General features: G+C 52.7%; 1 protein-coding gene across 8 annotated transcripts in view; it reads right to left on the bottom strand.

Moving 5' to 3' along the window:
• SIPA1L3 (signal induced proliferation associated 1 like 3) overlaps nucleotides 1-12,712 on the bottom strand; it is a 244,966-nt gene that overhangs the window by 55,194 nt on the left and 177,060 nt on the right. For all 8 annotated transcript variants that reach the window (XM_036012983.1, XM_028529115.2, XM_036012982.1 and 5 more), the window contains 3 exons: nucleotides 8,767-9,041; nucleotides 2,032-2,283; nucleotides 1,196-1,333 (listed from right to left, as the gene is read on the bottom strand). In XM_036012983.1, the coding sequence (XP_035868876.1) occupies nucleotides 1,196-1,333; nucleotides 2,032-2,283; nucleotides 8,767-9,041 (665 nt within the window). The remainder of the gene's footprint in view (nucleotides 1-1,195; nucleotides 1,334-2,031; nucleotides 2,284-8,766; nucleotides 9,042-12,712) is intronic.

Here is a 12,712-nt window from a genome sequence, read left to right as displayed (position 1 = left end):
CTGAAGCAGCAGCATCAGTGCTCAGGCTGGCAGGAGAGGGAGGGGTGAGAGGGGAGAGTGCGAAGCACTTCCGGGTGGAGGGCAGAACACGAGATCGGAAGTGCAGGCAGCCTGCCTAAGAAGCCAGTGGGGACGCCGTGTGGCACTGCAGCTGTGTTCTGAGGGCTCTAAGACACACGGGAGCAGTGGCCAGATATGGGCAGGTATAGAAAGATCCTCCCTCACAGTCGAGTGGAGGATGAACAGAGGCTGGGGGCTCAGGGGGGTGGCCAGGGTGGGGCAGTGGGCATTAGAGGAGGGGGTGGGGGCAGAGATGCTCAGAAGGCTGAGCGGATGAACTGCAGTAAGGGAGAGGACAAAGGGACATTCAGGATGAGGCTCATGAATCCAGCTCAATGACAAGGAAAAGGTGGGGGGTCCCTGGGATCCTGAAGGGGGAAGGGCACAGGGCACAGGGCACAGGGGTCAAAGGTAGATGGAGAGCAAGCAAGAGAGCTTGGGTTTACCCTGAGGGCACTGGGGAGCCGCGGAGGAGTTAGGAAGATCCCACAGGCTACCAGATTGGGGAAGGACCCAAGGGGGCAGGACTGAAGCCTGGAGGCTCTGGAAACTGGGTAATGGCCCTGGCTGGTGTGCCTCAGTGGATTGAGTGGTGGCCTGTGAACCAAAAAGTCTCTGGCTCGATTCCTAGTCAGGGCATATACCTGGGTTGCGGGCTAGGTCCCCTTGGGGGCATGTGAGAGGTGACTGATCGATGTATTTCTTGCACATTGATGCTTCTCTCCCTCTCTTTTCCCCTCCCTCCCCCTCTCTCTAAAAGTAAATAAATAAAATATTTCAAAAAAGAAACAAAGTGGGTAATGAAGGAGGCCTGGTCCTGGGGAGCAGCCCGGAGAGGCAGACAGAGGGCCATGCTGGGAGGCTGAGGGTCTTGCTCACACAAGTTATACAGATGTCAAGAGAGTGGCAACCAAAACTCTGCTGCAAGCTCAGCCAGCGCAAGTCCTGCTCAGGCTGGCTTGGCCCTAGGTCTTACGAGACAGCCAGTCCTCCTGGAGGTCCTCTGATGACCTGCAGGGAGCCAGAAACCCCATAAAACAGCAATAAACCTACAGGGTATGTGCATTTCCTAGGAAAGACGGATCCCCAGCTTTCATCAGATTCCTTAATTTGAAACGAGTGACGAGATTCTGACCTTTCTGGGGACGGCTTGTATCTTGCGTAGGTGGCTGAGCCAGGAGTGGAGAAGCTCCCAGAAGGCTGTCGGTAGGGAGGGGCTTTGTCGACCCCTGCTGGTGATGCTGTGTAAGGGGTTTCTGGGAAGCTAACGGGCCTGGAACAGAGATGGGAGAGGAAGGAGGTGGGGTGAATGAGGACAGAGGAGGGACAGACCTTTCATCTACTCTCTTCCGATGGGGACGGAAAGAGTGAGCAAAGAGCAGCAGGAAGCTGGGGAGACCCCTGCCCTCCCCTCCCCCTCTTCCTCCCCCATTTCCGCCTCCCTGACCCTCAGCTGCTGCGGCCCTGACAGGGGCTGCCCAGAGCAGGCGGCTGTTCCCACCCAATCCTGGGGTGAGATGCTCCTCTGAAGGTGGGATTCCTTCATTTCTTGGTAATTTTTCTTTACCTCTTAATATATAATATATTCAAAAGAATTTATCTGTAAGGTATACAATACCTATACATCTGTGGGCTTCTTCACTTCCCACTTACCTGCCTCTCCCAAGAAGTCATCACATCCTATTTTTGTGCTTACCAGTCTCCTGACCTTTTAAAAAAATATCTAGTGTTACCCACATACAGTACAGTGGGTTTCCCCCTCAGACGCTGAGCGCCAGCGCCAGGCCTTCACATGGGAGTCTCAGAGTCAAACTGGCAGGGGAGGGAGGGACGGAGGGGAACAAGGAGGGAAAGAAGCATCGGACAAGAAGGAAAGGAGAAAGACTGAGAAGAGACTGGAAAAAGGGGAAGGAGAGAGAAAAGCACGGGAGGGAGTAGGGGCTGGGGGTGATGCCCCTCACCAATACTCACCTCTTGCTGTGCAGGGGCTGGGACTCCCGAAAGGGAACCATGGGGGTCTGCTTCAGGGGCCGGCTCAGTGACTGGGCGTGGCCGGGGGCAGCAGGAGTGGCCCACTTGGAGGCTGGTAGAGAGTTGTGGGAGGCGGGCCCACTCCACTGCCAGGGTGCATTGCTGCGGTAGGGGGGCCGGCCTCCGGGGGGCATGCTGTCCGGTTCAGGCTTGGGCTCCGAGGTATTCATGTCATAGGTCTCCGGCCATCCCCTAGGAAGAGAAACTTCGTTATTCAGAAAGACCCTGGCCCACCTGCACACACGCCTGCTGCCTCCTCCCGGTGGGCGGGTTTCCCTGGCCCCATCTGAACTGTGTTGGCCTATTTGAAAAGCTGAGTAGACACCCTTTAAATTGGTCTGCAACTCAGCAGGCTCGGAGTGCTCAACCAGGACAGGGCCCAACACCGCGGTTCTGCCTGCACGGCCACTTGACTTCATCTCCTCTCCCCTCTTCGCCCTCTCTGTTCGTTTCCCTCCCTCTTCCTTCTCCCTGACCCAGTCCTCAAGGCAGCCAGTGTCCTACACAGACTGGCTCAGCCCCCCTTAGCAGTGCTCGGGCCAGAAAGGCAGATGCCCTGAGGATCAAAGGATAGTATCTGCCTTGTTTTGAAGAAGCTCAAAGACAGGTGGAAGAGGAGCAGGTGACCTACTTTGCAGGGTGGTTAAAAAAAAAAAAAAAGCCACGAAACGCAGAACCTTGAAATAGATGCGGAACGGCCTGTGACTCTCCCCCGACCAGGCTGGTGCAGGCACCACAGCGTTCCTGGCTCCAGGTGGGAGGTCGGCAGGCCGGGCTGGCATTCTCCCCTGAGCCTGCAGTGTGGCAGCCAGGGGGCTCCAAGCCTAAGGAGGGGGCCGTGCTCACAGAATCCCAGCAGCTGTGGGAGCTGAGCTCAGAGTACTCGGCCTGAAGGCTCTCATGCCCCCACTGAGCCAGTCCTCAGTGACTCTCCTGAGTCCCCTGGAGCCCAGAGAAGTTTCAGGGCCACCAGGCAAAAGATCTGGTGAACTTAGTGGCTGGGGGGCTGTGAGCCCAGGACGTGACTGCTAAGGAGCCAACAAAGGTGACCCGAGGGTGTGCTCTGGCACCTGGGCCAGACACACCGTGGCCCTCGGCAGCATGAAGGTCAGTGCTGACATTCAGCAGCTCCTTCTGGCCTGACTGCCATGAGATGAGGCGTGACGAGAACAAAAGTGTCTAACAGAGTGTGTATAAATGCCAGGTTGGGCGGAAGTAGAGCAGGGCAGCATCGCCGCCCCGGGCAGTGCACACCTGCTGCTCCTGCTGCCCGCCGTCCACACCCCCGCTCCCGAGTGTGTTCTGGGTGGGGCTGACCCCACTGCTCGGCTCCACAGATGAGCATATGACCTGGGCCTGGCCACTCAGCAACTTGTCTCCTCCTGGACACGGCTGGCACAGGACTGCCATGTGCCCCAATGTGGGGCCAATCAGACAGAGTGAGCATCAACTCTGGAACTGCGTCTGGAGGAAAGGTCACTGGGGCTGCTGAGCTGGGGAGACCAAAAGCTGGAGCTGTGAGGAGGGGACCATCTTTGTCCCCACAACGTAGGAGATGACTTGAGAATGACAGCAATGTAGAAAGGGTGACAGGTGGCAGAGATTCCTGATGAGGGTGTCCAAGTGCTTGCCAAGGGCCATGCCTAAGTCTCGCACTACCTCCCAGTCTTGTTAAGCACATAAGCCAGTACAGTCCCTTTTTTGCTTTATCATGTTTGAGTTAGTTCTGTTGCTGGTAACCACAGTCGTGATCAGTCCATCACACTTTAGAGAGAAGTACACTGAGGCACAGAGAAGTTAAGTAAACTGTCTAAAGTCGCATAGGCAGTAAGAGGTGGAAACTGGATTTAAATACAGACAGTTGACTCCAAAGCCCCCAGGGCTGACCACCACGCACACTGGCCCACAGTGCAGTGCTTTGGGAGCCAGAGGAGAGTTTCAGGGTCCCTGACTGCCCCCCACCGCCATGTCCCCCGTTACTAACAGCTTTGGCCAGGAGCCCCAGGCATGACCTCAAAGAGGGAAACCTTATCCAATCATCTTGAAGGCAGCACACAGAGCTCCCAGGCCCTCTCAGGTCCCAGCTCTGCTGCTTACGGCCTACGTGCCCTTGAGTGAGGGATTTCCATCTGAGAAGCTTAGCTTCCTAGTCTGGAAGATGGGGTGGTTGTGGGCATTCAATGAGCATTAGTAGAACATCTGGTGCACACCAAGTTCTTCATAAACAGGCATTTCTTTCCGGCAGTTTCTGATTGACTAGCCTTCTCCAGGAGATTCTGGGGACAGTCTGCCTGCTCTTCCCACATGCTCAGAATCCAAAGTCTCCCACTGTCTGAAGTCCAAAACCACACCCGCCTGGGGGCTCTTGCACAGATGCCTCCCCAGCCCTCTGAGAACTGCCAGCACCTAAATCACCCTGAGAATAGGAGAGGAATGTAGGCTCCTATACCCGATACCAGCTCATCTGAAACAGAGTCTCCCTTGAGGTGGGCCCAGTAATCTGCATTTTACCTAGCTGCTAGGGATAAAAAAAAACCCAAGAAGCCCACTTTTTGGATTTAGGTTTTGAATGGTTTTCAAAGATTAAAGTGGTATAAAAGGGCTTTCCTGCCCCCTGTGCCATCTTCCAGCTTCACCCACCAGAAACAGCTGGCTTCCAGTATCTTACACATGTTTCAAAAGCACCCTATGCGGACAGGCAAATGTTTGAAATGGAATTAAAAAGAACAGCACACTTAACCCCAGACACCACCCTCCTCCCTACAATTACCACTATCTCCAACCAGGCCCTCCTGGCACGAACAGATTCACCTCACTTTACACAATCAGTTACTACTCCATTGCGTGAAGGACCTGGGGTTTACTCAGCCAGACACCTATGGCCGGACACTCAGTTGGCTTTGAGTCTTTCGCTTGACCAACAGCACTGCACTAAATATTCCTTTCCAACCTCTCAGCCACCCATGGGAGTCACCTGAGGGAGGACGTCCCTGGGCTTGCAGACCACTTTTTCTCACTGTGTCCTTGGCCTTGTGGGGCCATGGGGACTCCTTTCTTACCTTTCCTACTCACCCGCTTGTGCAGATTCAATTTCCCTTCTCAGGGAGGACTCTCTAACTCCTGGCCTCACCTGAGGTCTGGAGTCCAACTGAAGGGGACAGAAGCCTCACAGATCATCTTCCCCAACAGGCAGCAAAGCAACAGAGACAATGAGATGAGTACATTCCTCCAGAGCCGGTGTAAGCACCCCAGGTTGAAATAACACATTTAATCAGAGGCTCTGGGATGTCCTCCTGGCTACCTGGCCCAGCCCAGCCCAGCCCAGCTATGGCCCAGCAGAGCCCGGCTCAAGAACCCCAGCTTGTGGCCTAGGGGTGTGAGAATGACCCACTTACTTTAACCAGTGCCCCAGAAGCATGGGGTCTGGACACACAAGTTGCAGAGCCTGGCCCATCCCTGAGTTTCCACCCAGGGCTCATCATGACATTTGAGCCAAGAGGCCAGGGTTGCATCAAGAGGCTGAAGGGACCCCAGAGATGGGTTATCAGCTCTTCAAATGAGGCCAGTCAGATACCCCTGCATTTGAAGAACAGCAAAACCCACGCAAATCCCAACCCACACCTGCCCCTGCGAATAGGAGATCCTGTTTCACAGCCACCTTGTGAAGGGAGCAGGATGACAGTTCTGCCCTAAATAGGCCAGGGAGCAGAACCTGTCTGTCTGGTCACACCCTCCCTGGCTTGTCTTCCCAAAGCTGGGGAGGGAGCCTGCAGACTTTTACCTTGATTTCAGCTGGGCCCTGCTGCAGGTGAGGGACGCCTTCATGGCTTCTTGCACTCCCTGAGCTTTGGAGAGTCATCCGACAGGTGAGCTGGCTTATTGTGAGTACACAAGTGGGGACGAGCATGTGTGCAGAGGAGGGGGGGGTCTTTGGGAGCCTGCCTTTGGGGTTACCTCGGCTTGCTCTGCCCCTGCAGAGCCTGCAGCAGGTGTGGCTGGGCCTTGGCTCTGTGCAGAGGTGGAGGAGGCCCCAGAAGAGGGCTGGGAGAAGAGGATGCCTGGGGCCTGACTGGAGCTCCCAGGCTAAGGGACCAGGGTGTGGGTGTGGGTGGTGAAACCCTTGGCTGCAGGCTTTAGGCTTGCCCCAAACTGCTCCCCACCAAGTTCAAAGCAAGCAGGACTCAGGAAGGTGGGGATGCAGCAACCAGAACTTGCATGTGGAGAGCTTTCAACAGCTTTTAGAGGCAGAAGAACATATGGGGATGGGAAACCTGGACTGAGTTTTGCTGTACAAGTTTGCACCAAGTGACTGGTCTGCTCTGGGGCTCGGTTTTCTTATCTGTAAGGCGGGAAACTGCACCGGCCCTGGGAGTCCATGTGTATAAGCACTGGTGTCCCCTCATCTCAGGCCTTCCTCTGCTCCAGCCACACCACCCTCTTTCTGAGAACAAGCCGAGGGCCTTTGTTCTCACCTTTGTGGTGGCTAACTCTCTCCCTGCAAGACCCTTTTGTTGGCTCCTTGTCACTTTCCTGACCATCTTGTCTGGTGTCAGGTCATGTCCTTTATTTCCATGCACCCAGCATCTCACCACTGGTTTCCAGAGGGCTTCCTGTGGGCTAAATACTATTCCACGTGCTTACGTTCTCCAACCTTACAACCACCTTTGGGGAAAGATCTATTATCCCCTTTACAAACAAAGAAAGGGAGGCACAACAAGGTGAGGCTACTTGCCAAGGGTTACAGCTAGTAGGGGGAGGAGCTGGGATTCAAACCTCAGTAATGTCACTGCAGAGCCCATCTTCTCACCCCGCTCAGTGGCTCCTCCTTTTCCTGTATGAAATCATCTTCTTTGCTTACTTGTCTGTCTCCTGCTCTATTCATTAGCTCTCTGAGGGCCAAGGCCTTGACTGTCCTCTCTGCTGCATTTCCAGAGCCTGGAACGCAGTGATTCTCCCTCTCTGCCTCTGGTGACCTCCGGAGGTGGCTGGGGTACCAACTCTATTCTAAAAATTGAATTTATCCTGCCTTCCTTATATAAACTATACCTCAGAATAACCATATAGTTACTGAAGATGAGTTCTTTTTAGGAGAATCACAGTCAATAAACGAAGAAGAAATGACAGCATCGGGCACATCACAACTGTAACGCAACAGTGAAGCTAGGTAACGACTGCAGTGGCTGCTGGGAGCTGAGGGGCCGTGTGGGGTGGCAGGTCAGGCTGCCACCGACCGAGCCCTCCGGTCCCTTCGTGTCACTCACAGAGGGACAGCCAAGCACACGTGGCTTCCTGATGGACGGTACTGGGAAGTGTTGTTACCAAAACCAAATGTCACCAGAACCTGGTCAAATCTGAGCTCCAGTTTCTGGGAAACACACGTGCTGGAGGAACAGCTTAAAGGACACCAGGGGGACTCGAGCAGCCAGGTCCAGGGAGTGGGGAACCGTGGCCTGGTTTCTTCCGCAAATACACTGCAGGAAAATAGTGAGAGAGAGGAGAACTTACAGATTAAAAGAGTGTAAAGAGACACATCAACCAAATGCAACAGGAGAAGCCTGATTAACAAAACTATTGTTTTTTCCAAGTATCTCTCCGGCATGACAGAAAGTTAAAGACAGATTGTATAACTGATATGGACTTATTGTTAAAGTTTTTAAGTGTAGCAGTAATTTTTAAAGGACCTGACTGGGTAGAGATACAATCCAAGAACTGGGATTGCTTCAAATAGTCTGAGGTGGGGACGCTGGAGATCAAAAAACAAAACAAACACACAAAAACCCTGGCCACATGCCAGTAAACGCTGAAACAGTAGGCTCAGTACATTTTTAATATGTTTGAAAAATTCCACTAAAAAAACCCAAACAAGCAGAATGAAAACGAACTAACCCCACCACACTGGCTTCCTGCTGAATAATGCCACGCTTGCCACTGCGTCCAGAAAGCCCCTGTCGGTCTGTCCCCCCGTCCCCTCTCTGTCCCTCTCCCACCCCTGCTCACAGTGCTCCAGCCACACCGGCCTCCCCGTGCTGCCGGGACGTCCCCGCACACTTGCACTCTGTCCCCGCCTGGGACCAGCTGGTCGGGAAAAGCAGATGGCCACCTCTGCCCAGGAGCCTTCTCTGACCACTGTGTCTGCGGCTCTCCCGCCACAACGCAGGCAGACCCTTTAGTTGCCCCACTTTAATTCTCTCCTTAGATCTCATCGCTGCCTGACCTGACACCACCTGCCTATTTAGTGCTCGTCTGCCATTCCCTCTAGGACAAAATGCCAAGGGAACCGGCACTACATTTTGCACATGGCTCTATCCAGAGCACTTTGATGGGGGCTTGCACATAGTAGGGTCTCAATAAATGTGTGTGGATCAATGAAGTGCAGTGTGCCTCGGGACAAGTTACTTTTACTACTGCATGCATAATCCAGGAAACAGGGCTGCTGGGGTGTCCACCTCACGGGCCTACGGTGGAGATGAAATGGGACAATACGCGCATGGGGTGCTTAAACAGCAACTCACACACGGGACCCGTGCGGCGGATGCTGACTCCCACTCCACCTCCTCCGTCACTCTTCTGAATGAGAAAGGGCCTTAAGTGACAGCCCCAGGGAGGCCTTGGGTCAGCACTCTGGGAGCTGCCAGCCCGTGCCCATCGGCTGCCTCGCAGGGGGAATGCCCTTACCTCCGGGGCGTGCCGTCGTCAAAGGGCGGGATGATGACCACCTTGACGGTGACGGAGGTGCGCAGCAGGTCGATCATCTGGTCGTGGGTCAGAGTGACCACGGCCACTTTGCAGATTTCTACCAGGCGGCTGCCTTGCCGGAGGCCGGCCTGCCAGGCAAACCCATATTCTTCCACCTCCGCCACGGTCCCGTCGTATTTCACGTGGAAGCCCAGCTGCCCGAGCCCATTCCGCCGCAGGGTCATGTCCACCGTCTCCCAGCCGTTGGTCATCACCTGCAGGCGACAGGGGCAATGTAGCCTCAGAAGCTGTCTGGGGTTAGCGCTTGTGGAAGGCTGCTGGTGAGATCCCGCCCTTTGGGGCCGAGACCCAGCTGATCTCCTGTCCTCCCAGGGGATGCCAGGGTACAGGAATACAAACACCCACCTGGTCCCAGCCTGGGCTCCTGACATCTGGAGAGGAAATGCAGACACGCAGGTATATGGCTTATTATCTCACCGAGAGGCAGCAGTCCCCCTGTTCCCCTCCTTTCTCAGTATGGCGAGATAGCACTTCTTGGCCTCCTTGCGGTAGGTGGGCTCTGGGGCTTTATTGGCCAATGTGTTGTGAATGGAACTGGCATGCCATCTAGTCTGGGGCATTTAACTGCCAGTGCAAGGTCCTCTGTTGGCCTTTCCCCTCCACCACAGCCACCAGGATTACTCTAGATAGTGGCTGCTTGGTCAGCTGGGGTCCCAGAGTTAGAACCATGTGGAGCAGAGATCCCAGCTGAGCCAAAGAGGGTAAGACATGAACCTTTGTTATTTTAAGCCATGAATACTGAATCCTGGCTGATAAAACGATTCTAACCAAAGTCAGTTGGAGAAGCAACAAACCAGAGGTCCTGGGATTTTATCTAGGTTGGGGCGGGGTGGGGATCACGCCATATTTTTTACTTCATGACATCAATCTTAGAGGAACAAACCCCTTTCCAATCTCATCAGATTGTCCCTCAGCCTGAAACTTACCAGACCACATGGGTCCTTGCCTCCAATTTACTCCCTGCTTCATTTGTGTGAGATTTCCACCGCGATAATGTGTTACCACAGACTTGAAGACCCATTGGACAGAAACCCAATCCTTCAGCACGTCCTTAGCGATTCCATCCTCTTCTCAGGATAAAAAGATGAACCCAGCAAGGTGTGCCTACTAAGCAAGCTCCATCAAGATCTGTCTGCCCTTTCCTTAAACTGCATTAAGGAAAGAAAATGTGCGATGGCTCCAAGTTCCTGGGAGAAGCCAACCCCTGGCTAGAAATTGTGCTGTTTAGTGTGCCTATTGAAGTGGTGGTCTCACACTTTTCTGACCACTACTCACAGTGAGAGAATTTTCTGTCACAAGCCACACTATGCATTCACATATGTACACCCCCCCCCCCACAAAAACCTTCCTTGCAATCCAAATCAATCACACCTGTGACTGTGGGAGGCAAGAACAAGAGTTTGAATGGAACGGACTTACCTAAAAAGGTAACCACATCTGTTCGGTTCCTGCTTTGGACAGTGAGGGTCTGGGAAGTAGGAGAATGTCTAGGATGGGAATGCCACGAAACACTGAATATCCTCGCTCACTGGGATGTATTCGGACACTTTCTACTCCTTCCTACCCTGTCCCTGGAAATTGTTGATTGAAACCCCGTAATTGATTTCATAGCCCAACTTGTTTACATAACTGTAAGAAATTATTGTTAATTTTCTACATATGATAATGACAAAACTTTAAGGGTCCGTCTGTTGTAGATATAAATATTGAGATGTTTGCAGATGAAACGACCAGATGTTGAAGAGAGAAAGCAGACACAGGGTGGCACGGCTGATGGCTGTGGGAGCTGGAGATGGGGCTGGGAGCTCATTATGAAGTCCCTCTACCTCTTTGGGTGTTTAAAATTGTCCATAATCAAAAAGTTAAAGAAATTGTTTAGTGCCTCAAAAGAGAAAGTATGATTAGATTTACCCTAGCCTATCACTTCTGCTCTGGGAGCCAAAATTCTTCCCTATGAAGCAGTCCCCCTTGTGTCCAGAGACTGTGGCTGTGGGTCACACAGACAAGTCTGTGTATCCATGTCTGTGCCTGTGACCAAACAGGCTGCCCCAGCCGTGGGAGCCCTAGGGAGGGCCCAGCCTTCTGCAGAGGCCTGGGCAGCTTGGACACTGCTGCAGGAGCAGCGCTAAATGCCTTCACAGACCCCATTCTCCCCTTCTTCCTTTTAGCAATAAGACCCCCCCCTGCAAGTCAGAGTTTTGATGGGCACTGGGCCACCTAGCTGGGGACCACATTTCTCAGTTTTCCCCACATCTGGGTGTGGACATGTGACTTGATTTGGGCCAACAGGATATGAATCACAGTAATGGAATGTTTATTTGTGTTCTTAAAAAGAAAACTGCTTGCCCTCCATGCTCACACTATCTGCTTTCCAGCTGAGAGGAACGTGGATGTGGAGTGACTTTGCTGTGACCATGCAAAAAGTACTCCCCTGAAGGGAATGGAGGAGCCATGAGATGGAAGGGACATGAGTGCCCGGGCTGTCCCTGCCAGCCCTGACCAGCCTGAGCAGTAACCACAAGAGTAACAAACTCCCACCTCATCTTAGCTACTGGCAGCTCAGTCTGCAACTACCCACCACAGCTGTTGTGGGTCATTTTGGAGAGGAGCTGGTAAGGCAACTGTCTCATCTTCCTGAAATTGCAGTGCCTGTCCTCTTGGCTTCTGTGACAATCCACAGAAAGAAACATTGGAAAGAGAGATCCATTCCTAAAGTTTATGAGGTTCCAGAATGGCCCCATGGCCGAGGAAACACTGTATGAGACCAGACACACGTAACAGTTCAAAGAAACCTCTGCCATGTTATTTGGCCACACTGCCTCAGGTCCCCGCTTTGAAAGTTCAAAGATCAACCCCCCTTTTCCTGGGGACTGATCTTGGTGTGGCAGGTGCTGTGTAAGCCCTTTATATGCCCAATTTCACCAGTATCTCACTTATGAGGTGGGGACAAATAATTTGCTTATTTCACAGGGGCAGAACTGAGGTGATGGCAGTTCCCCAAGGCTTTCAGCCACTGTGCTGTGTTCCCTGCTGCTCCGCCTGCCGTTTTCTCTCTTTTGTTTCTTTACCCCTCACTCTTCACCATGATGATGCTTACTTATTGCTCTGGTCTCAGAATAAGAGCCATTTCCTCATGGAGCCGCCCACCATCCCTGGGGGCCAGGCTCACCAGCTGGGGTGCTTGGTGGGTAATCTATGTGAGAGGAAGGGTGGTAGAACCATGACCAAATTGTGTGCTCCTATCCTATCTAAAGGGGATGCCCACCACCTGCTTCAGCTGACCACTGCCCTGTGCAAATGCAGGCCCAGTTTTTTTAAGAGAAGCCAGAGAGATAATGAAAATATGCTCAGCATCACCAGCCATCAGAGAAATGCAAATTAAAACCACTATGAGATACCACGTCACACCAGTCACAATGGCCATCATAAATAAATCAACAAACATTAAGTTCTGGTGAGGTTGTGGAGAAAAGGGAACCCTAGTGCACTGTTGGTGGGAATGCAGACTGGTGCAGCCATTGTGGAAAACAGTATGGAATTTCCTCAGAAAACTAAAGATGGAACTGCCTTTTGACCCAGCAATCCCACTGCTGGGGTTTTACCCTAAGAATCCTGAAACACCCATTCAAAAGAACCTATGCACCCCAATGTTCATGGCAACATTATTTACAATAGCCAAGTGCTGGAAACAGCCTAAGTGCCCATCAGTAACTAAGTGGATCAAAAAATTGTGTATATTTATACAATGGAATACTAAATAGCAGAAAGGAAAAAGGGGCTCCTACCCTTCTCGACACCATGGATGGAACTGGAGAGCATTATGCTAAGTGAAATAAGCCAGGTGGTGAAAGACAAATACCATATA

Source organism: Phyllostomus discolor, chromosome 12, assembly GCF_004126475.2.
Source record: "Phyllostomus discolor isolate MPI-MPIP mPhyDis1 chromosome 12, mPhyDis1.pri.v3, whole genome shotgun sequence".
NCBI classification, from domain to species: domain Eukaryota; kingdom Metazoa; phylum Chordata; class Mammalia; order Chiroptera; family Phyllostomidae; genus Phyllostomus; species Phyllostomus discolor.
The sequence above is the reverse complement of the archived record's forward strand: the minus strand, read 5'-3'. Positions and strand labels throughout refer to the sequence as shown.